At 43.5% G+C, this 24,527-nt stretch overlaps 4 protein-coding genes and 1 long non-coding RNA gene across 5 annotated transcripts; 2 read left to right on the top strand and 3 right to left on the bottom strand.

The window, feature by feature from the left end:
* Positions 1-244: 244 nt before the first annotated feature.
* Positions 245-3,543, bottom strand: LOC135117911 (uncharacterized). The gene is made up of 3 exons (XR_010277237.1): positions 3,238-3,543; positions 2,471-2,548; positions 245-1,530 (listed from the first exon to the last, which is right to left on the bottom strand). It is a non-coding gene; the product is annotated as an uncharacterized LOC135117911 (long non-coding RNA).
* Positions 3,544-3,765: 222 nt separating this feature from the next.
* On the top strand, positions 3,766-10,697 carry LOC110377906 (basigin). The gene is made up of 5 exons (XM_021336952.3): positions 3,766-3,996; positions 9,064-9,196; positions 9,373-9,613; positions 9,691-10,052; positions 10,117-10,697. The coding sequence occupies exons 1-5, from the start codon at positions 3,927-3,929 to the stop codon at positions 10,127-10,129; spliced, it is 819 nt and encodes a 272-aa protein (XP_021192627.1). The 5' UTR covers positions 3,766-3,926; the 3' UTR covers positions 10,130-10,697.
* A 781-nt stretch (positions 10,698-11,478) lies between these two features.
* Positions 11,479-15,372, bottom strand: LOC110377927 (guanine nucleotide-binding protein subunit beta-5). The gene is given in 7 exon segments (XM_064038280.1): positions 11,479-11,838; positions 11,923-12,049; positions 12,051-12,151; positions 13,653-14,213; positions 14,450-14,586; positions 14,996-15,257; positions 15,367-15,372. Coding segments are annotated over 7 exon segments (1,206 nt in total). The 3' UTR covers positions 11,479-11,826.
* A 280-nt stretch (positions 15,373-15,652) lies between these two features.
* On the top strand, positions 15,653-17,075 carry LOC110377929 (pachytene checkpoint protein 2 homolog). Its single transcript, XM_021336985.3, is given in 3 exon segments — positions 15,653-16,785; positions 16,787-16,860; positions 16,862-17,075. Coding segments are annotated over 3 exon segments (1,221 nt in total). The 5' UTR covers positions 15,653-15,765; the 3' UTR covers positions 16,989-17,075.
* A 1,128-nt stretch (positions 17,076-18,203) lies between these two features.
* On the bottom strand, positions 18,204-20,827 carry LOC126055497 (uncharacterized). Its single transcript, XM_064038281.1, has 5 exons — positions 20,620-20,827; positions 20,250-20,378; positions 19,422-19,650; positions 19,002-19,176; positions 18,204-18,687 (listed from the first exon to the last, which is right to left on the bottom strand). Coding segments are annotated over exons 1-5 (951 nt in total). The 5' UTR covers positions 20,622-20,827; the 3' UTR covers positions 18,204-18,271.
* Positions 20,828-24,527: the final 3,700 nt, after the last annotated feature.

A 24,527-nucleotide genomic window follows, 5' to 3' on the forward strand; every position in this document is an offset into this window, starting at 1 on the left:
AAACAATAGATTATTTAATATTCCTGGATACAATTTACATTTCCGTAATGCAATTAATAACCATGGGGTGTAGCAATACTAATCCGTCCTTTTAAAGTATACACAGTTAGATACTCAATTTTATGAAGATTTACAAAGCATAGCTATATTGTTAACTACAGAACATGGTACACTTTCCATTTTGTGTGTTTATTCCCTCCTACAAGTGGGCACATTAGAATTAACAGATTACGAAATATAATTAATTCATTACCTTCTCCTGTTTTATTAGTGGTGATTTTAATGCACATCATATTGCCTTTGGCTGTGTATCTACAAAAGGTCGTGGACAGCAACTTTATGACATTATTGATGACTCTAATTTATGTATACTTAATGATGGTAATTATACAACTATTCAATATCCAAATCGTAATCCATCTGCTATAGATGTTACTTTTGTCAGTCCTTGTATTGCTCCACTTTGTGAATGGTCGGTTTATGATAATAATATGGGTAGTTACCATTTTCCAACAATTACTTCTATATTACTGAGTGTAGATAAATACAAAGTAAATCCTCCCACAGAAAAATATCTATATAATAAGACAGATTGGAAGCAGTATTGTGAGCTTTCAAAGACTTTTTAGTAATGTAAATATGGTTGATAAAGACCCTTTACAAGTATATAATCTTTTCTGTGATAAACTTAACTTGTTAAAAGATACATGCATTCCTAAGTTTGTTCGAACATCTAATTATAAAAGTAAACTTCCTGTACCATGGTGGAATGATAAGTGTAAACAAAGTGTTATTAATTCCTATGAGGCACTAAAATATTATAGGAAGAATCCTGCTATTGAAAATTTCATTAATTACAAGAGGTTAGATGCAGTAAAGAAAAAGACAATTGCTGAGGAAAGGAAAAATGGATGGAATAATTTATGTAATAGTTTCAATAGGACAACTCCCATTAGCAAAATTTGGAATCAAATTAAAATGTTTAAACACAGTAGAAAGATTAATAATAAGTCATATTCTGATACATTCATTAATTCCTTTTAGATAAATTGTCAGATAAGGGCTTAGAGGTCTCTAACTTAGAAAAATATTTCAATATTCATAACGATAATGAAAATACGAAATTTCTCTTAGAAAAGTTTTCATTTCAGGAATTTTCTGCATCTTTAAATTCACGTAAAGATACAACTCCTGGATTAGATGGTTTTCCTTATATTTTAATTAAAAAACTTCATCAGTCAGTCCAAAAGCTTTTCTTAGACATTCTTAATAACTTATGGATTGAACAGATTATTCCTGAGTCTTGGAAAACTCAATGTAATACCTATTTTAAAGACAGATAAGCCTCCTGATAATGCTAATTCCTATCGACCTATTTCATTATCTTCTTGTCTAGGTAAAATATTTGAGAACATGATAAAAACTCGGCTTGACTGGTTTGTTGAACACAATGGCATACTGCCAAATGTTCAATATGGCTTCAGACGAGGGCGAAGTTGTGCAGACAGCTTTGTTTCACTTGTCTCCGATCTGAAACATGCGAAAAATAGTAAGTCAAGTGTAATATGTGTGTTTTTAGATGTTCAAGGAGCCTTTGATAGTGTACAACCAGGAATTTTAGTTAAAATTCTATCAAAACTTGGTATACCTGGTCTTATATGTAAATGGATCTTTAATTTTTTAAATAATAGAACTTTATATGTTAGACATAATAATATTATTCATGGACCTAGAACTGCGTCAAAAGGCACAATGCAAGGGGCAGTATTATCCCCTTTACTTTTTAATCTTTACTGTAGTGAAATTTGTAAATATGTAAATAATCCTGATGTAAATATACTGCAATTTGCAGATGATCTTATTTTTTACTGTAAAAATAGACATTTAGAACAAGCCGCATGTACCTTAAATGATGCTCTATCGAAATTACATATATATTATAATAATTTGGACCTCAAAATTAATACTTCTAAAAGTAGAGTTATAGTTTTTGGCCAGGATTCACCTAGAACTAATATAACATTTAACAATGAAATTATTCCTCAAACAGATAGATATAAGTTTTTAGGCATAATTGTAGATAAGAAACTTTCTTTGAGTATCATTTAAGATACATTGCCCAAAATTCCCTAAAGGGTCTCAACACCTGCGATGTTTAGCCGGTGTTTCATGGGGTGCAGACCCTAAAACCCTTACAATTTTGTACAAATCTATTGTGCGAAGTCACTTTGACTATAGTTGCCTTGCTTATATTAATATTAACAGTAAGTTTGTAGATAGATTAGATGTAATACAAAATAAGGGTCTTAGGATCATATCAGGTGCTATGTGTTCTACACCTATTAGAGCTATGGAAGTAGAAACAGCAATAATGCCATTATCACTTCGCAGATTACTTTTAGCTCAACGCTTTTGTTTAAAATTATTATCCTCTGACAATCAACTAGTAATGAAGAAAATTTTGCCTTACCCTGTTCAATCTAGTGCTCCTGAGATAACCGGTGAGGATCTTCTTTGCCATCAATATCCAGAACTTTCCCAAATACTCCTGAGAATAAAAAACAACTTTAGTAAAGTATTTTCTGATTCTTTATGGCCATGCTATTCAACACAATTTCATATTTTATTCCAACTACCGAGATCTATTGATGCTTCAGTTTGCACCAATCAAGACCTTCTTAATTTTTTAGATCACAATAGAGAATATTATAAAATATATACTGATGGGAGCAAAGGAGAGTCTCATGTTCATAGTGCTGTTTATGACCCTCAGATTAATTTTGTACAAAGTTTTGTGTTAGATAATAGTTCTAGTATATTTACTGCTGAGGCATATGCAGTTTTAGAAGCGTTAAAGCACATTAAGTCTTTAGAAAATGTAAATATTTCTTAATCCTTACTGATTCTCTAAGCTTAATTAATAGTTTAAAAGGTTTAAATATTAACTTTAAATCAAATTACCTTTTAAAATTAAAACTCTTATTAATAGTCTAAGTAGTATAGGAAAAGAAGTGTTTTTATGTGGATTCCTTCATAGAGGCATTAGTGGAAATGAAATTGCTGATAAAGCTGCATATAATGGAACTAATTCAATAGATATAAGTATTGTGGTTAAGACTCCTTTTACTGATTGTTATACTGACATCAATAAGGATATAAATGAAGTATGGAGAAGATTTTGGAAAAAAGACCAAGAACAGAAAGGAAAATGGTATGGAAGCATACAAACGGACTTACCTAGAAAACCCTGGTATTATCAGCTAAAGATTGCGAGTAGAGACTTCATTACAACACTGAACAGACTCAGGTTTGGGCATAACACCGCACCCGCTCATTTGAGTAGATTCAACATAATTGAAGATGCGACATGCACTGCTTGTCGAAAGTTTCCAGGAACACCAGAACATATTATATTTACTTGTGAAGAATATAACTTCCAAAGGCTAATACTTGCAAGCGAGCTTTGTGACATAAATGATGAAATGTCAACAAATATTGAATCCCGCCGCCTTAACGTATTGCTGCAAAGAAAAGACTGCTTTATGCCGCTATATAAATATATTAAAAATACAATTGGAAAAATATGAGAAAAACAGAAGATATGATAATAAATAAACAAAGGAAAATATATATATATATTTATATCAAAATGAAGATTTGGCACAAAGGCTAGAACGCCATGCCATTAAAAATTAAAAAAAAAAAAAAATCTTTTTTTTTCACTGATATTTCCTCTATTTCATATTTATTTTGTTGGTTGGTAGTAGAAAACGGCAAAAGGCCATTCCGCCATTGTTCAGTCAGCGTGCAACCAAAGCTCTCGCGTCAAGAATACAAATCAGAATCTAGTTAAAAGATTGTGCCTTAACAATATTCCATCATATTGTAATTTTTGTGTCTTTATGGTGTGATTTAGTATAGCCACCATGCAGCAGCAATTGGTATTGCCTTTGGCTCTGCTATTTATAGCGCTCGGAGCTTCCTCAAACGCACAAAGTAAGTCCAAATCTTTTATTGTTTAAATTGTTATACAAAGGTTGAACGGCGAATTGTTAAGCTGCGGGGGTTGTGTTTAGCTGTAAAGACATCGATGGCGAGGGTAGGTCGGGGTGTCGTCGCGCACCATTCGCGACACAGCGCAGGACGTCAATACCGCAGCCACAGCTGATGGGCGACGGCAGCTCGCATGATGTCACTGGATGCGTAATTTCTGCTTTCGACCTAATTATGTTTAATTGTAGGAATCTCCCATCTAGTGAGCATTGTATCGATGCGCACGGCGTTTTTGAAATTTTCGTGTTTATTTAGATCAAGGACAGTCATGTTATAAACGTTAAATACTGCAAGTCGGATTATGAATTCATTGTAGCTCCAATGATTCGTAATTGAATCGCCATGCTGTGTCAGTAAAGGATCGCGTCCGATGTTGATCACATGCAACTTATTTGTTATGGAGTAATTTTTGGGGCCTAGGTACAAGTGCATATAAAATATTTTCATTATATTAGTGCATATAAATTTCAATATATTAAGTTAACTTACTATAGTATTACTTACTATAATAATACTAGCTGTTGCCAGCGGTTTCACCTGAAGGAAGTAATTCTTGGCATGGCTTCCTGAGGGAACTGGTCCTGGATGAAATATAGTGTTTGTTAATCAAATCAAAATGTTATTTTTTCAAAATAGGTTGAAAATCAGCACACTTTATGAACATCAAATTTACAAATGACAGCCCCCAAAACATCCACCCCTCACCACTTCCTATGTGTTTTTGCTGGGAAGAAGAAGTTATTATTCTCATGTGTGCGCTGTGTTACTGTCAAGCTCCATCAAAATCCATCCAGTCGTTTTTGCATGAAAGAGGAACATGCATTCAAATTATAATATTAAAAGGATAATTAGTTAGGTTGGCCGCCCTCCCTTAGTATTTTATATCTGTAGGTATTGTGATAAAGATGTAGAAAGCAGGTTAAAATATTAGAGTAATTCATTTGAATAAAAAAATGATAAAAAAATAATGAATAAAGATAACAGTTGTCCCTGGTTGTTCATGTTGTTTGTCAGTTAGAACATTATCAGTTCGACTGAACAAACACTATGTAATCTTGTGGTTTCTTAAATCATAAAGTAATTAACTTTATATTCTGTTCTTGTGTAAAATAATGCTATAAGTCTAACTAAATAATGACTTCCTGGCGTGCGTCCTATCACTTGGAGGACAACGGCACAATACACACTAATACAAGCAGTTGCACTAATGAGGAACCATCATGTAGTCATCAGCAAGTTGTTCCCCTGAGGACGCCCATTTCAGCTATTGGGCTTATTCTTTCATACTTTTTTATGAACTTCATCACATGGAATTATACATTTCAATGGTAAAAAAGTATTTGCTGATTTAGGCAGGCAGAAGAGTTTGGCAACTTTGCAGTATCCATATAATTCTGCCTGCACCACTTGTCTAGGAATTGTCTCTTTGTTGAATTGTTTACAAATTTCTACTGTGTTTAATGGTCATACCAATCAATAAATAACAATAAAAAAAATTGGGAACCATGTTTGTAACTTTGTATAAAATAATTCAGGTAGGAGTATCTCACTACAACAAGACGAGGCAATAATTTGATCATATTATAAATTAATATTAGGTGACTATGCTAGCGTCTCTAGCAAAGCAAACCTTTAGTTTTCCCTGCAAAATTAAAAAAATAATACAAAATAGGATGTAATGGTTAACTTGACCCAGTTAAATGCTTCATAAACCTGATTAATTATAGTTGGTATGGGACTAAGAGATTCGTTAAGGTCAATCGAGCTAGGGTAAAAGCGTATGCAGGTGGTAAGGTAGGGTCGCCGGGTAGCGCGTGTCGGAAGTGTGGCGGGAGTGTGACGCTCGCGTGCGCAGGCGCGGAGCTGGCGGTGGCCGAGGGCGCGCCGCTCACGGTGGAGTGCTCGCTGCGCGTGGACGAGCTGGTGGACTGGCGGCTGGACGGCGCGCGGCCGCCCGCCGACCTGCGGCCCGCCGGCGAGCTGGCGGCCGCCGGGCGCGTGACGGCGCGCCGCCGCGCCAGCACGCCGGCCTCTACACGTGCGCGCCGCCCGCACTCCGTGCGCGTGCGCGTGCTGCCCGCCCAGCCCGCCCCGCCCGCCGCCTCCGGTACCTAGCGCACGTAGCCGCCGCCGCCGCATCCCATGCCAGCCACTCTAACGATATTATATTATAAGGCCTTGTAACATTCCTGTAAGAAGCCACTGTTAATGCAATTTTTGAGGTTGGGTGTCTCAGCCGAATAGTTAAATAGCAGTTCAATCAAGTTTTTTGACTCAACATCGCCTCATGAACGGCTGTTTCAACCAGTTGGCTGTAATTTACATAAATTATAGTCTGAATCCAGTGATACATACAATATCTATAAAACGGGGACAACTGCTGTCATGTCATGTCGATGTCTGCCCATACGCTCTAGCTCAGCCATCTTATTATGTACAAAATATCGATGACTTAATGCGAACAAGTAATACATGAATCTAAGTACATATTAAACTCTTAGGGTGTTATTAGACCAATCGATCAATTGTCGACGTCGATCCCCTTATGGACATAATGGAATCGTTGGAGGCATTTATAGATTACGTTCATTTTTTTCGATGCCTTCTGATTGGTTTTCTTTGCTTAGTAAAAATTCGTGCGATTTTAAGTTTGTCAAAGTTTCAACATAATGTATAAAACCATCCGCGAATTAGGTGATGGCGCTTAGAGAAGCTGCGTAACAAGGGTAGTCGAAGAGGCAACGGGAATGTGACCGAATACCAAATGACCACTACAAAACTATTTTGTGAACGTGGAATGCGTTACTACCGAAGCATATTGTATACTTACCTACATATAATATGTTGAAAGCGGATGATGAGGTTGACTCTGTGGATATTGAGGATTAATAAATGTAATTATCACCCTCATTTCGTCATCAAATATTAGGCACCAAGATTTACTTTTGACACACTGTTTTTCTATGGTAAATGGTCAGGGATTGGTACACAAAGTAAATGAATAACAATAGGCTTTCGGCCCAACTAAATCAAAAGTATAGTAGAGTGGCGACTGCATTGCGTCAGTGAGGGCAGTAGTGTAGCACCGCGAGCTGAGGGCAGGAGGTGAGTGGGTGTAGCGCCGGGCGGCTTACAGGAGTGCTACGCGCCATCCCAGCCCAGTCGAGCAGCCGTGCACTCGCCACGCGCGGCGGCGCGAGTACACGGCTCCTCGGCTCCACGGCTGCGAGAGCGATGCGCCGTGTCTGAGCTGCGTGTGCGTGCCATACGTGTGCCTGATACTAATATTTACTTTTACTAGCCAATTACTTATCAAATATTGCCATCCTCAAACTTAGTAGACACAGACCTAGCAGTAGGTATATTTTTATGAATGGGCATTACACCTAGCAAAATAAATACAAAACCTACAACAACTTCAAATGGAATTTTAACCAAGAAGATGAACAAAAACATGGTTTGAAGAGCATATGATTTAAATGTTCCTATTGTTTCAAATAATACGGTCTCGGGATCTCACTACTGCGACGGTAGCCAACCGTGTCTAGCTCTTCCACTACAGTTTCTCCCATTGCTCGATGAATTTTAAATGTTTTTCCGAGCATTAGAGCTGTAATAAGCAAACGCTGCAGTTGTGTTTGGGCAATGATTTGGTAGGAGCGCGGTGTGGGGCACACGCGTGGCAGGCAGCCGCGGCTTTCTCGGTGCTTGTTCCACATTGTTACTTGTCTTTCATTACTTGATGACGTATTGCTGATTTGATGCCTGTAGTTAAGCCTCAGTATCTATGTAGGTTTAGTAGCATTGCAGTATGCCGTTGATATGTCGCCAGTAGTATCTACACGTACTTTATTTAATTAGTTAGATAAGGTTGTAGTAACGTTATCTGTTTGCTGATAAGTTTATTAGATTTAATGGTAAGAAATCACGCCTCAATAACACCAGAAATCAATGACAACAGAGACGACACACAATAAGCTATTCTATTTAAAATTGGTTTTAAGGAAAATAGCGAGTCGTTGCAAAAGATCAGAGATCACACCACGCTGTTCTAGTTTTTAAGACAATTCTTTTTTCTTCCAAATGTTCACTTGTAAGGTAATCGTTAGGGGCTCTTATTTTGCGAAAATGGTATTACGAATGGAATATAAAGAGTATCTGCTAGTGGAACATGCAGAGCTATAATTTCTATTTGCTTCCTAATATCACATAGTATTTTTTCTCTCACAATGAAATCATAAAGCATTATTAATTGTTTTTGGTGGTAAATAAATATTTTTTTCGGATTATGCATTTGCGCTATATGGTTTCTTGTTATCGTTCCTTGGATATCCTGTCAAAGGAAGTACATGCATGTTTCTTTTCTTGACATACCTAATTGCAGTAAGCTTATGGTGCTTACGGATGAGCGAGCGGGTTTGTGATCAGTCGCGACACTAACGGGCTTGCGGTAACGTCCCTGTCGCTCGTTTGAAAGCACCCTTAGGACCTGATCCCGTTTAGGTCCGTCACTAAGTTTTTTAACCTGCAACTGAACATTCAATATGACAACCAATTCTGGAATTCAATTACTAGGCTTGCTTATTTTCTTTGGACCTCAATTCTGAAGACGCAAACGAATGCTGCAAACTTCTGCATAGCTCCCTTAAAGTGCTTCATATAAAAAATATCAAACTTTGTGAAGTAGCTATTATAACATTCCGCAACTCTAAATATCCGATGTCGCACTTGAGACCTTTCATTTTGCGGTTCAGCATTTTGAGTGCTGCCTGTGAGTAATTACCCGTATGACATCGTGATAACAGATGAGAACCGCGTGGTGCCCACTGAGCGCACATACCTACCTTGTTTTACTCTCTTTAGGGAATACTTAAATACTGATAGTTGTGAGTGCGTAGGAGTGAGGTTCCGTCGGATAGGCGACAGCTTGTTCTGCTTCGGTAACTAGTGGTACTAGCTAGCAGTACGCGCAGGCAGTAGCGCAGGCAGTGAGAGCGGGTCGTGTTGCAGGCGAGCCGGCGGCGACGGCGGCGGCGGGCGTGGCGTCGGACGCGGCGCCGCTGCTCACCTACTACGACGTGGGCCGCATGTTCGTCTTCAACTGCACGCTGCCGCGCGCGCCCGACGCCGGCGACTACGTCTGGTCAGTACCACACTGCCGCTCACCGATCATTTACCTTCTTTGTACTACACACAGCCAGCCGATCTACACCTATTCATCCCACTCTAGATACAAATGCTTAATGCTGTTTAGTTATGAGTATAAAGGTACATCATACAATTCAGATTTATTTAAAGAAGTGGTTGCGTGTGTGACAGGAGGAAGAACGGCACAGCGGTGGAGGAGCTGGCGGACCTGAGCGGGCGCTACAAGCTGGAGGACAACAAGGCCGTGTTCCGCATGACGGTGCGCACCACCGAGGACGACTTCGGCAACTACTCGTGCGCCGTCGGCGGCGCCGCGCCCGCGCAGGCCTGGGAGCTGCGCGGCCGCCCGCACGCCAAGCTGCCCGCCAACACCAACGTCGTCGAGGGCCAGAAGCTCAAGCTCGTCTGCAAGGTGAGTGCCGCGAGCCGTCCGACCTCACTCCCCCCTCCCCCGCCCCCGCCTCGCTCACCAGGCAGTCTCCTGTGCAGGTGGTGGGCAAGCCGTACCCCGACGTGAAGTGGATGGTGGCGAACGCGACGGACGGCAACCTGACGGACGCGGCGGCGGCGCTGGGCGAGCGCGCGCAGCTGGGCAGCTCGGAGCAGGGCGTGGCGGGCGCGGAGCTGGTGCTGGAGGCGGCGGCGCGGGCCGACGCCGGCGTGTACACGTGCGCGCCGGCGGGCGGCGTGGCGGCGCCCACCACGGTGCGCGTCAAGGACATGTACGCGGCGCTGTGGCCCTTCCTGGGCATCTGCGCCGAGGTGTTCGTGCTGTGCGCCATCATCCTGGTGTACGAGAAGCGGCGCACCAAGCCCGAGCTGGACGACTCGGACACCGACAACCACGAGCAGTGAGTGCCGCCCGCCTGCTCTCGCTCGCCCGGCGCCGCCTCACGCCTCTGCTTCTTGTTGCAGGAAGAAGTCGTAAGCGCAGCGAGCCCCGCCAGCCGCACTTGACTTTGTGATCGTTGTTCTGTTCCGTTCGCAATACACACACATATATATATCTCTCTCTCCGCCGCTGACGACGCTCGGCCGGCTGCGGCGCCCGCGCTCCCGGTCGACGCAGAACGAACCGCTAAATAACTATATTACCTTAATTCGTGAGAAAAGTACAACAAACAAGCGCTGCAAAGCGTTTACGCTATCATTAAATCAAAATGACTTAATAAAATCAATATTACTTATTCTAAGTACCCTACTTTTGTAATATAATATTATGCGCTGACTTCTGTGTACTTATTTTTATATTATTTTGTAGATATTGTTAACAATTGGGTAGTTTATGCTCCTTACTGCTGTTTTAAAGCCGAGTGGCGGTATCACCTGACGTAACTGCGGACTAGCTCAGGCGCCGCACACAGCTCGCTCGTCGTCTAGTCGTCGCTGCGCGTTCCACACGTTCAATCAGCCGCTCGGAGTGTTCAATGTTATCAGTTTATTATTATGTATTTGAAAAACCAAATCAGTAGATTAATAAATTATTAATATGTTGACATTTGTTTTTTTTTTTCACACATATATGTACCAATATCGCAGCTATCTGCCTAGGTAGCAGTTGATTAAACCGCTAGTTTAATCAAACTGCTAGCTTTCTGACACAACAACTCTATTCAATTCTGTAGGTACTGTTTGAAACAGTAATAAACTAAACCCTAATAAACTTTTGCAAAAAAAAATACGGGCACCTATGCAAAATCTTGGTTACCCTAGTGAAAGGCTATATCGACCCGGTTAGGCTAGGCTAGGTGATATGATTGTAGAGCAGGGGCCCGATTCTCCTAAGTTAATAATGTTAAAATCGAATAGAAATCGAATCGCAATATGATCGCAATAGCAGTTGTAACCATATCGGGCATTCTGCTACTAATAAAAGACCTATCGTATTCGATTGACATTTGATTGGTGTGCGATTGGTCTGCTATTTTGGTGATTTTGGTCTATACGTTAGTTTTCTGTATAATCACTTTGCAATCGAAAATCATTTGCAGACAAAATGATTCATTATTGAATGACAGAAAAGGATAGAAACATTTTTTTCAAAGAAAAAATAGCGGAATGCCACATACGCTTCAATCGTAATTGAGTCGGGATTGGATCTCAGTCGAACCGAGTCGAATGTGAATCGTATGTTGCTTAAGTAAAATTAGGAGAATCGGGCCCCTGCTTCGAGCTAGAGATAAGCACACAAGTCGCGAACTCTGTAGGCGACTGGGACAACTGCTCACGAGCTCGGGACTCAGACAGGACACTCCAAGGAGGAGAGAATGAAACACGTTGTTAACATTTAAATTTATTGATAATAGTAGGACACTAACACTGAGCTGGTGGACGGACGACTGCCGCCTCGCCCGACTCACTCTTACCGTACACGACTACGTTTCAAAATAAATACTCGCAAAAATTAACATCACTTTCAACGTGCTCAGTAACCAATATTTACATACATTACTTAGATAAATCTTTATAAATAATATACTTATATATTATTTATTATCATACTACATCGACTAGTGCTATAGGTATATGTATTCGACTAAAACTACGCACAAGGTATTCGGAATCGTACCAGTATACTTGAAATGAAACAGTTGCGCCCGCAGTCCGCAGTAAGTACCCGGCGCCTTACGCCCAGATCTGCAACAGAGAGACGAGTGGCGTCACGCGCGTCTCGCTCGAGTGGCGTGGCGTGGCGGCAGCAGCGCCGCAGTCGGCACTCACCCGCAGCGTGGCGTCCCACGAGGCGGTGGACAGCGCCGTGCCGTCGGGCGTGAGCTGCACGCGCGTGACGCGGTGCTCGTGGCCGCACAGCACGCACACGCGCGCCGCGCAGCAGCGCGTCCACGCGCACGCCGTAGTCGCTGTAGCCGGCGAACACCAGGCGCCCGCTCACCGACCACTCCACCGAGTTCACGCCGAAGATCACGCTCTCCTTGCTGTAGCGCGCCACCTGCACACACGGTCCGCCACTCAGTGCCTCTGTCAGATTTGCAAGTCTCGATACGTAAATTACGCAGTATTCCTTTTAGAACTGGTTATTTATAAGTTTATATATAAGGGTTGTCATCGGCACTTGGTCGTACTATAAACGCAAAATAGTACCTAGTCTCACGAAATAGTAACGCACAGATTACCTATCCTAATGGTTACTGTAAAGTTCAAAAAAAGTTATACATGGCGCTGTACCTACTAGGTACGTGAGTGAACTTTTGTCAAGTTAAAAATAAAACATTGCATCGAGCCCTTGAAACCGAGACACAAATAACAAATAGAAGCTCTAATTCTTGTTTATTTCTAAGAAAGGATAATAGCCAAATTTCTATGGACCCCGGAATATCAATGGCCAACAATGATTTTGGTGCTAACTGACTTAGTATGGTCCTATAATTACTGTTTTGAAGTTCTATCCCCGTGGTGTACTTCAACACCGAAGAAAGCATTTTTGTATCTGAACTTTTGAACTTCCCTGGCACCCAGTGTAACACAACCCAGCTACCAGGTATGCCTTAATTGGCTTCTGACTACTCATAACAAGTGTCCAAGATGTACAAACACAGCTGGGACTTTATAAGCAGTCAGATGTGCTTTCTGTAACATGGGAGAAATCGCTATTTAGCGATGAGCTCCTTTTCTTACAAGTACAAAATAATAAAAAAATACTTTTCCAAGAAAAAAAGTAATAAGTTTTTTTAAAAGTACCTATATCAGGTTATCAATATTGATTAGAAATATCAATCCAGTATCTCAACAGGGGTTTAAAATTAAAAGCATTTCAAATTTTCGCATTACTACCGGAATCGAACTAAAAATTAAGCGCTTTTCTATTTACTTAATATCATAAATACGAAAGTCAAACAAACCTGTTTGCTACGCTTTCACGCAAAAACTTCTTAACCGATTATCATGAAACTTTGTACACATATTCTTGGTGGTACTAGAATGAACATAGGATTCTTCTTACGAACAGACCACGCGGGCGAAGGCGCGGGTGGAAGCTAGTAGTTAAGTTACACTTTTACAAAAATGTTTTGACGTAACAAAAAAGGTACATTAATTAGTTATTACAACTGCATTATTAGTTTTTTGAAAATAACTTCGAAAACGAACGAATTTTCTTCCAAGGAATAAAAAAAGTCAATTTTGTCTTATGGGCCCTTTTTTTAAAGATTGTAGGTATATGAATCAAGAACCGGGAATCGATTGAATAAATCGTACGATCGAATCGATAAGTCGACACCACTGTGTCTCAAATTAGTTTTCGCTGAAACAATAAACAAGTACTAAATAAGCATGTTTGGGACTTTCTTATGTTCTAGTTTGCTGTACATAAATATTTTTAATCGACTTTGGGTCGCTTTGAGCATTTTCCTTTGTATAAATCACCTAGCTAGAGTATCGGTAGCAAGTAGTGATCGATGAAGTAAACATATGAAAGGACAAGTGTCGGTCACCTCGCGGTCGGCGCGCAGGTCGAAGAGGCGCGTGCAGGAGTCGTCGGAGCCGGTGGCGAGCGAGTCGCCGGACGGGTGGTACTTGACGCTGTTCACGTCGGACTCGTGCGTGTCGAAGGCCTGCACCGCCTGCCCCGTGCGCATGTCCCACACCAGCACGGCGCGGTCGCAGCCGCCCGACACGAAGGTGTCGCCCATGTCGGACGGCGCCAGGTCCAGCGCCATCACGTCGGCCGCGTGCGCCTGGAAGCTCTGCAGCAGCTGCCCGGACTCCACGTCCCACAGCGCGCACGTGCCGTCGCCGCTGCCCGTGAGGATCTGCCGGTCGGTGTTGGGGAACAGGCAGCACGACATGTAGGACGTGTGCGTGGCCACGGTGCGCTTGCGCGCGGCCGGCTCGTCCTCGCCCAGCGGGAACACCGTCACCTTGTTGTCCAGCCCGCCCGCCGCCACCAGCGCGCCCGACGGCGCGTAGGCGCAGGCCATCACCCACGTGCTCGGCATGGCGATGGTCAGCTCCTTGGTGGCCGTGAACGCGTCCCACACCATCACCTTGCCGTCCTGCCGAACCACTCACTACAGAGCTGGAAGCCGACCCCCATCCACGTGGGGAAAGGCTAGGCAGATGATCATACTACTGCTAATCACTGAGTAATATGCGTAGTTGATTAATTAACTGGAACAGGACTAACAGTTTGCAGTGTTCTGTGTGACTGATAGATTTGCCTGAAGAACACTTTTGTGTGGAGTTGTATGAACAAAGTGAGTAAAAATATTAGAGTTATAGACAAACACACCTGTGAGGAGGACACGATGTGGCGCTTGTCGGGAGACCAGTCGGAGCAGAGAACCTTGGACTGGTGGCCTTTGAGCACACGCCGCAGCTTCAGGTTGGGGAACGCGATGGGTTCCAGGCGCTCCGCCACGCTCGACACTGCAACACCAACATCCTTACTGCAATGAACTCATACATGTATTCCTACTACTAAAGCAACTCCATTCCATTAGGATCCGCACACCAGCATTCAACGGGTTAAATTAATAACATAACAGTGAATTTTTGAGAGTTACATAAACTTGCAACAAAACTTAAAAGTGATGAGACAACATTCAAACATGTTGTATCTTCATTGTGTTTGTCTGCGAGGGAAACTAAAAACTATGTGTCCATAGTTAAAGGTTATCTAAAAGACAATTGCTAACTCAAATCAAATTATGATATATGGCATACTAATAACATTAACAGTTAACTCCATTAGTTGAGGAGCTACTAGCAGGGTGTAGCATATTGCAGAGTGAACGATGAGCAGGGCAGGGGCATGGTGGAGCGCATGCGGACTCACGCGACACATCGTTGAGCTTCTGGCGCTCCTCCTCCAACTTCTGTTTGAGCGCCTCGGCCTCGCGCAGCAGGGACTCGAGCGTCTCCTCGGGGCTACGCCACGGCGGTGTCGGCCGCCACACGGCTCGCCTGCCTGCCTCTGACTGCGACCTAGGCCCTCCAGTACCACATCCTATCGTCGAGTCCACCTGGCGCACGCCCTTCGCCCGCCTGTACGTCGCACCCCTATCCGCACACACTGCGCCACTGCTAAAGATTTTATTCTAAGATTTATATCCTTGGATTCTTTAATACTCCTAACATAACACTTGAAACATGCTTTAAAAATTTGGTTCAATTCATTTATAAGCTGTTCTGGCCGAACGCCTGTACAGACATTTCAGAATCAATACAACTTCGACTTCTTCCATCAAACAAGCAGCTGTCAATGTCAGAATAAAATTAAAAACGTCAAGTATTACGGTAAGCGAGCACATACATTATACAACGCGAAATGTATAAATTATAAATAAAGCCGAATATTTTGTTTGCTTGAACAAGGACATATTTGATGATTATAACTAACTTGCGGAGTATATTCTCAACATCAAATCCAAGGAGTTTCTTCTTATCTCTACCCTTAATATCAAAGACAATGAACTAGAAATGTCAATCAATGATGTGTCATAACATACATATGTCAGTAGTGGTATGAACAAGTCGGTTATTTTTGATTGTAGGAAAGATTATTGTTAATTTGTGATTATTATTTATTTTCAATTATTTTTGAACATGAAGCCTGTACTACACATTGAAATTGTCCAAAGATCTCAAAGCCGAGCTAATAAAGATGGTATTAAAGAACTTGTTCGTCCCTTTCTGATGAATTTGGTGTCCTTATGTCCTGGTGCCATCCTAAGTGAATCAGATCTAGGTGAATACCACGATTTAAAAGAGCATGTGCAAATGATAACCGTTTGCGATATTGATAATGATACCGAAGTAATAGCGTCAGAAGCAGTACTTGTATATCATATTTACAAATTAGACACTTTTGGAGCAGAAACTGACACAATGACAGACTCGAGCACAGGGGAAGAATTTGCTGCTGCAGAAGTATGGGCATTACCGAGTCAAGAGTTCCATGGACTCTGGGAGAGCCTTATTTATGATACAAAGTTGAAGGAGGATACAGTGCGTTTCGTGGAGACCGCATTCGAGTTCGCTGACCGTGGTGTAGATCCGAACATTATAGGGTGGAACCGAGTAGTGCTGCTGCACGGGCCTCCCGGGACTGGCAAGACGAGTTTATGTCGAGCGCTTGCACAAAAATTGTCGATTCGTCTCGCTGAGCGATTCCCGCGAGTGCGCCTGGTCGAGATAAACGCGCACGGGCTCTTCTCCAAGTGGTTCGCGGAAAGCGGCAAGCTCGTGGCTCGCCTGTTCGAGCGGCTCGAGGAGATCGTGGCGGACCCCCGCCTGCTGGCCTGCGTGCTCGTGGACGAGGTGGAGTCGCTGGCGCACGCGCGCCGCGCCGCGCTCTCCGGCCTCGAGCCGTCCGACTCCATCCGCGCCGTCAACGCGCTGCTCACGCAGCTGGACCGGCTGCGGCGCCGGCCCAACGCGCTCGTGCTGACCACCTCCAACGTTACGGGCGCCATCGACGTGGCCTTCGTGGACCGCGCCGACATCAAGCGGCGCGTGGGCCCGCCCTCGGCGCGCGCCGCCTACGAGATCCTGCGCGGCTGCTGCGTGCAGCTCATGGCGCGCGGGCTGGTGACGCCGCGGAGGCTCGGCGCCGCGCGCGCGACGGCGCGGTGCCGGCGGGCGGGCGGGCGCGGCGCTGTGGGCGGTGGCGGCGGCGGCGGCGGCGCGGGCGGTGTCGGGCGCTGCGGCGGCTGCCGTTCCTGGCGCGCGCGCTGCACGTGCGGGGCGCGTCGCTGCCGCGCTTCGTGGCGGCGCTGGACGCTGCCCTGCGCGACCACCTGGCGGACTCGGCGGCGCTCCAGGACTAGCCGCCGCATTCAGTCTGCCCGGCCACTTGCGCACTCGATTATTAACGATTGTATATAAGAATGTTATTTAATTAAATTCTAAAAGAACATCTGTGTTTGATTTTGTGTAACGATTACACTGTAACATCTAGTGTCAGAGGCGTCTCACGCCGTGTGCCTGGTACCATCCAAACAAACAATTTTACCTTTGTGTTAATTATCCACAACAATTGCGTCTTGACTAATGACACTAGTTTACGCTCTCGTACGATTGCATAATTTCCGAAAAGGACATAATATCAAACCAACTATTAAGTAATCTGCGATCGAAGTATGTTCGTATAAGTACGTATTATTGCTACTATGAATTGGTTCAAAATTCCTTGTTTGACTGGAGTATAGCCTCGAAAATCTGTTTGTGACATAAACTATCTCATAATAAAACACCTACTAATTAGACTTTAGTGACTTGAACACGACAGGGCCCCGATTCTCCTAAGTTAATAATGTCAAAATCTAATAGAAATCGAATCGCAATATGATCGTAATAGCAGTTTTAACCATATCGGGCATTCTGCTACTAATAAAAGACCAATCGTATTCGATTGACATTTGATTGGTGTGCGATTGGTCTGCTATTTTGATGATTTTGGTCTATACGGTAGTTTGCTGTACAATCATTTTGCAATCGTAAAGCATTTGCAGACAAAATGATTCATTATTGAATGACAGAAAAGGATAAAAACGTTTATTTCAAAGAAAAAATAGCGGAATGCCACATACGCTTCAATCGTAATCGAGTCGGGATTGGATTTCAGTCGAATCGAGTCGAACGTCAATCGAAGGTCGCTTAAGTAAAATTAGGAGAATCGGGCCCCTGTGTGCGTACTTGGTGACGCCCCTTTTTTTTTATTTCATATCTATTTAACAATAACAGGGTCACGATTCCCCTAAGTCAATAATGTCAAAATTGAATCGCAATAGCATTTTTATCCTTAGCGGGCATTCGGGATAAAACCTTAAAAATAAAAACACGTCCAATACAGCTGACTACACTTGAAGGTATGATTGTCCAGTGTCATACTAAACGGTAACACAAAACTGCGACACGGCGGCATCGCACCGCAGTTTTGTGTGGGAGCCCAAACACTCGTCTGGGGCACCAAGATTGCTAAAGTCGGCTCGGGAAGGCGGGATGGGCGGGAAAGGCTCTATGTGGTTTAAATAATTGAATAGTTAAATAGTTTGGTATTTTATTTAAGACTAGCATTTAGAGGATTTCGGTGAGTCGGTGGCCGGTGGGGCTAGCGGCCGATGATCCACAGCATGTTGAGGCCGGCGCGGCCGAGGTGCAGCCGGCGCAGCGCGGGCGGGTCGGCGCGGGCGGCGGCCGCCAGGAACAGCAGCAGCGCGTGCAGCAGGTTGTTGCGGCCGCGCGCCGGCTCCACCAGCTCGTCGCCCAGCGCCAGCGCCCAGTGCGGCGGCCGCGCGGCCAGGCGGTGCAGCGCCAGCGCGGAGGGTCCGCGCGGCGGCGGCGCGGGCGCGGCCGACAGGTGCGCGGCGCTGAAGGGCCGCGCGCGGGCGCCGCCCGGCAGCTGCGCGTCCAGGTACGTGGCCAGCAGGTGCAGCAGCAGCTCGGCGTCGCACGGCTTGGCGTCGTCCCAGTCGCCGCCGCCGCCGCTCCAGCGGTACGCGCTCAGGCAGCCGCCCTGCGCCAACTCTGCGGCACATCGAATACTGAATGCCTCAACGCCTCAACAAGTTTTAAAAGAAAATTATATACTTGATTTATTGCGTTTAGTAGGTTTATAACAAGGTGTTTGAAAACTTGCCAAGTACATCATTAAAAAGTAACTATTTTTAACTGAGGTATTTGTATGGAACTTGGTACTTATTCAGATCTCACTTCTTTTATAGGCGAAGCATTTCCATATTATCGAACTTGGCAGCCTTTCACATTTTTGTTTTGGGTGGGATTTAATGTAATGAACAGTTTTTTTCACACAGCAATGATTAAAAGTGTAGGTGACGCACCTCGGATGCGCTGCACTACGTAGCGCTGGTCGGCGAAGGGCTCCAGGTGCGAGAGCAGCGGCAGCGACTGCAGCTGCGCGCCGCCGCCCGCAGCCGCCCGCGCTGGCGCCGCCCACCCGCGCCTCCTGCCGCCGCCGCCAGCGCCGCGTCCGCCGCCCAGCTCGCGCACCAGCCGCTGCAGGATGTCGCATGCAGCCACAGGCGCAGGTTCAGGTTCCACTGCTCCAGGCGCTGCGGGTCCAGGTGCAGGCGCCGCCACGGGCGGCGCGCGGCGGCGCCGCGTCCGCGCCGCCGGCGCCGCGGCCGACAGCGGAAGTGGGCGCGCCGCCGCCCGCCCAGCCGCCGCCTCCGCGCGCGAGCGCTCTCGTGCTCGCGCAGGTCGCCAGCGCCGCCGCGTCGGCGATGAAGCGGTCGGCGAGCGCGGGGGCTCGGCGGCGTCGGCGAGCGGCGGGCGCGGCGGTGCCAACGGCGGCGCGGCGACAGCGCGCCGGGCTCGGCTCGCGGCGCGGGCGGGCGGGCGGGCGGCGGCGGCGGCGGCGCGGGGCGGGCGAGGCGCCGCGCGTGCTGCAGCACGTTGGCGGAGAGCGCGGCGACGGCGCAGAGCTCGGCGTAGTGCAGCGCCTGCGTGTGCCCGGGACACTTGCGCGACCTCAAATGAAAAAAGAAACAATATATGTACATTGCAAGTTACATAAAAGCGTGTAAAAAACAAACGACCGACTGGGTGCACTGGGGAATACTTGAATAAATACCCATTTAAAATATATTTTTATCAGAATTATTTAAACTATGTAACAATAAAGTATTTATATCCTAAAAGATCAAAACTATCCACTATCCCTGAGTACAGGGTGACTAAACCTATGGTGCAGGGCGTGCAAGTAACCAGGTGCCGCAGCCTTGTTACGTCATGTAATTCTACCCATGTTGTGAAGGTGGCAGCGTTGCTTTTTCTTCAAAAATATTTAGATACATAAATATTTAACATTTATACAATATTCCCTTTGCATACTGAAGTCATACGTCATGCTATGTGTACATCTTTTGTTGGAGATCTATACTAACATTTTTTTATATGTTTGTGATGGATAAAATGCATGTTACATTGTTTAATAATAATATTATTGACCCTATTATATAGTTTCACTGCTGTGGAATATGCACAGTAAAATGAAGCATGTGAGTAACGAGTGCACATGCAAGTCTGTGAATAACGAGGTACGAGTTGAGTGTGAAGCGTTTACTTACAAGTCAAACACAAAGAACAACACGATCGTGATGTTCACGATAATCCATTTGATAGCGTTGGAGCGCCTGCTGTTCGCGTAGTTCAGCTCTATCGTGTGCTGCACCAGGCTGGAGTTGGGGCTCACGGACCTGCAACACCAATATTATCTCATGGAGCGCAACAGCCGGCTCTACACATTATCATGTATCTTTGTTTATTATAATAAAAGGAAACATTTTTAGTATGTTTTTTGTACCCTAAAGGCTCCGAAAAAACCAAGCCGACGTTATTTTATCCCGGTACGGGCAGTAGTTCCCACGGGACGTAGGTAAAACCGCGGGAAATCGGTAAGTTTCTCTATAAATTATTTGCAGCTAGAGGCTTACTTACATGATGGTTAGGTCAGTGGGTCGTCTTAGGGTATTAAGTGAAGGACTACTTTCAACGAGTTATACTAACATACAGAAAAACTGTTTACAAATCATGACTTGTTTTTCTAAAACTTAAAAAATACAACAACATAACCTATAAAGAACAACACAACACATTAGCGAAAACCATAGACACAGAATCACAGATTAGTAACCAAGCCACAGAATCTACCGCAGCTGCCTGCGCGATATGCAGTGTTGCCATTTTGTGATTTTGCGAGACAAATAAGACGATCGATTCTGGATCTTTTTCAAAGTTTTTAGTATATTGGAAGGTTTATAAATCTTTGGCAAAGAGATTTACATTATAACAACCGAGCGGTTGAAACATTTGAAACGTCACCTAACCACGGCAGAAAGATCCATTATAGTTAAAGGTTCTTTAAATATATTGCTGATTATTTCTTTGTCAACTAGATAAAAAGTGTATATGTTACAGCCATAGTGATTAAATATATATTCTTTTTTGGGTTGTGTCTATATGAATATCAGAGATAAATAAAAGTTCAGAACTCCACTGGTAAATTATATTGTTCCAAGCAAGACACACAAAATGATTATACAAAAGTTAGGTTTTACAAAAGTTCCGGCCCGGCACACCGTTATACGAAGACTGGCTTATATTCTAATTTAAGGAGGGAATAGCAATATGATACGACGCCCTACGCACACAGCCATGCACATGCATTTACATAGGTGTGTACGTGAGTGTCCCTACATCATTCCCCCTCTAAATAAAAATAAAACTTAAACAGAAACTACAAGAAATTACAGAAGTACAATCATAATATGCTATTAATTAAAACTACACACATACACTACACTATACACTAAACACTAAATATACGCCGTGGTGATACCAGCGCTGAGGAGCAGCAGCGGCCGTGGCCGGCTGCTGCGGCACGGTCTGGACACGAACGGGCGGGTTTACGTTGGCTAGTACGACTTCCCGTCGGAGCCAAGTTTTACTCTATGATGGCAATGTTGACGCATCCCGAAGATGATTGCGCCCACCACTATCGTTGCCAAAACAATCAGTAACAGCCCCATATTATTTAATTTATTTGTCAGCTCGCCCGTGTTGACTTGGGCCTGAGCTACGGCTACATTTTCCTTAGAGCTGTAACTACCCATAATTTAACTGATAAGAACTTTTCTTACAGAAAGTCTGAGGCAAAATGAATCAAATATAGTGGCTCTTAAAGTTTAACAATTGATTACTTAATATTAATACATGCTAACGTAGCTAATATTCTCTTACAAATAACATACAAATAACAAAAACTAAATTATTTTGTTAATCCGCAATAATTAGTTTCACAACGCTAAAATTAATCATCACACATTTTCATAAAATCATTAGGTAAGTATAAGTTGTTGCAATTATTTAAAATTGAACAATAACAATATCATCTTACCTAGCAAATTGTTCAAACCTCATACAGTCAAATTATCGAATTGCATTTTTATACAAACGTGACCTGCATACACTAACATGCCAGCGACATCGCTTACTTATTTATGTAAAATAATGTGTATATATGTAAAGCATACGTGAATATAAACGTGTACATAGAAACATAAGTTTTACAAGGGTATATAACTTTATTATGACAGTCCTAAAATAAAATAAACATAGGAAAGATAATGAATATTCAATAACAGACATAGCTAAAAATGCTTACTGCGCCAAAAGACTCACGAACTAAATTATTCCCATGAGAACTACAACTACCTATAACGCAAATCGCACGGGTGTTCTGATTACCCTTCCTGATCGTGTTACTTTATGCTTATCTAACAACACCTGTGGCGTATTATGTGACAACCGGGAATCGTCACTAGGTATGATAGGTACATTATTACTTACTGAACTTTCATTTTCATTAATTACGAAAGCAGGTTTCAATCGATCTATTGAAATATATGCTTCGCGTTCGGGTAACTGAATTTTAAATACTTTCGTAGATCTTTCTAAAACCTTAAATGGCCCGTCGTTGTTTTTAAGCGATTTATGGACCTTATCATCCCGTACAAAACATATTTGCAATCCTGCAACGCGGAATAAACAAAATCTTACGCGAATCTACATTATCTCTCGTTGGACGATAATGACTGATATTCTCCCGTATTTTCTCAACCAAACTACTTGGATCATTACAATCTGTTTCTTGCGATCTATCATAGAATTCGCCTGGCAAACGTATAGTTTTTCCAAAGGCTAATTCTGCCGCGCTGATTTGGCTATCCGTACGAATCGCTGCCCGAAGCCCAAACAAAACCGTCGGTAATTCTTCTACCCAAGTTGTATTACCGTTCAACCGAGTCATGAGTGCAGCTTTAGAGACCTATGCCATCTCTCCACGGCGCCATTGGCTTGAGGGTGGTATGGCGTAGTGCGTATCTTATGTATTCCTAAAAAAAACATTAATTTACGAAACAAACTCGACTCGAATTGTCGGCCTTGATCGGTAGTGATGCGTATGGGGCAGCCATATCTGACGATCCAACCTTCATATATGCATTTGGAAACTACATCTGCACTAATTTCTTGCACCGGAAATGCTTCCGGCCAACGCGTACATCTATCAATGATGGTTATTAAATATCTAAGTCCCTGTGGAGATGTCGGTAAAGGACCAACAATATCCACATGGATGTGCTCAAATCGGTTGGCCTTAGGAAATTCGCCTAAACCGGAGATCACATGTCGACTAACCTTCGACCTTTGGCATTGCATGCCGAAGCCCATTGTCCTACATCTCGATTCATGCCCGGCCAAAAGAAGCGTTTGGCCATCATTTTACGGGTTGCACGCACGCCAGGGTGGCTTAACCCATGAACACTGTCAAACGCAATTCTCCTAAAATTATCGGTCAAATATGGTCTCATAATATCATTAGAAATTTCGCAATAAACGGGCTTATTACACGTAGGTAACATGATTTTCTTCAATTTAATATTACTATTGTTACTATCCGAACCTTGAATTATTCGCAATATGTACTCATCTTTCATTTGTGCGTCAGCAAGTTGTTCGTAGTTGAGTACCGTCGGGCAAAAACTGTTTCGACGCGTGATAATGTATCAGCCACGATGTTATCTTTACCACTTATGTGTTGTATATCTACAGTAAACTCGCTTATAAAAGAAGTTGTCTAGTCCTCCGGGTGTTTCCTTATCGTCTTTTCCTATTTTCGAAAATGCATGACATAGTGCTTTGTGGTCTGTATACACTGTCAAAGGTCTGCCTTCAAACAATTTTCGGAAATATTTAATAGATTTATAAATGGCAAGTAATTCGCGATCATATGTAGAATATTTCTGTTCTGTAGATGTGAGCTTTTTGGAAAAATATCCGAGAGGTTGCCAGGAACCACTTACCTTTTGTTGCAATACTGCTCCCATACAGGTGTTGGAAGCGTCGGTCATCAGTGCTAACGGTACATTAGGAAGAGGATGTGACAAAGTAACGGCCTTTTGAAGACCTAGCTTACATTGCACAAAAGCGTTTTCCGAAGTATCACTCCACGCAATCCTAGTCTTATCATTTCTTTTCGCGTTAACTAAATATTTATTCAGTTCGCACTGATACGATGCTAAATTAGGTAGATGCGGTCTATAAAATTTAACATTCCCAAAAACGCCGTAGGTCATCTATGGTTTCCGGTTTCGGAAAATTAACTATGGCTTCAACCTTTTCACTGAGTGGTCTAATACCTTCAACGCTCACTTCGTGCCCTAAAAATTCTATTCGCGACTGTCCAAACTGCACTTCTTCAGATTGATAGTTATGTTATAATTGTTGAACCGTTCAAAAACCAACCTTAAATGTTCCCTATGTTGAGTCGCATTTTCGCTGGCAAT

The sequence above is a fragment of the Helicoverpa armigera genome, chromosome 15 (genome assembly GCF_030705265.1).
Source record: "Helicoverpa armigera isolate CAAS_96S chromosome 15, ASM3070526v1, whole genome shotgun sequence".
Lineage (NCBI taxonomy): Eukaryota > Metazoa > Arthropoda > Insecta > Lepidoptera > Noctuidae > Helicoverpa > Helicoverpa armigera.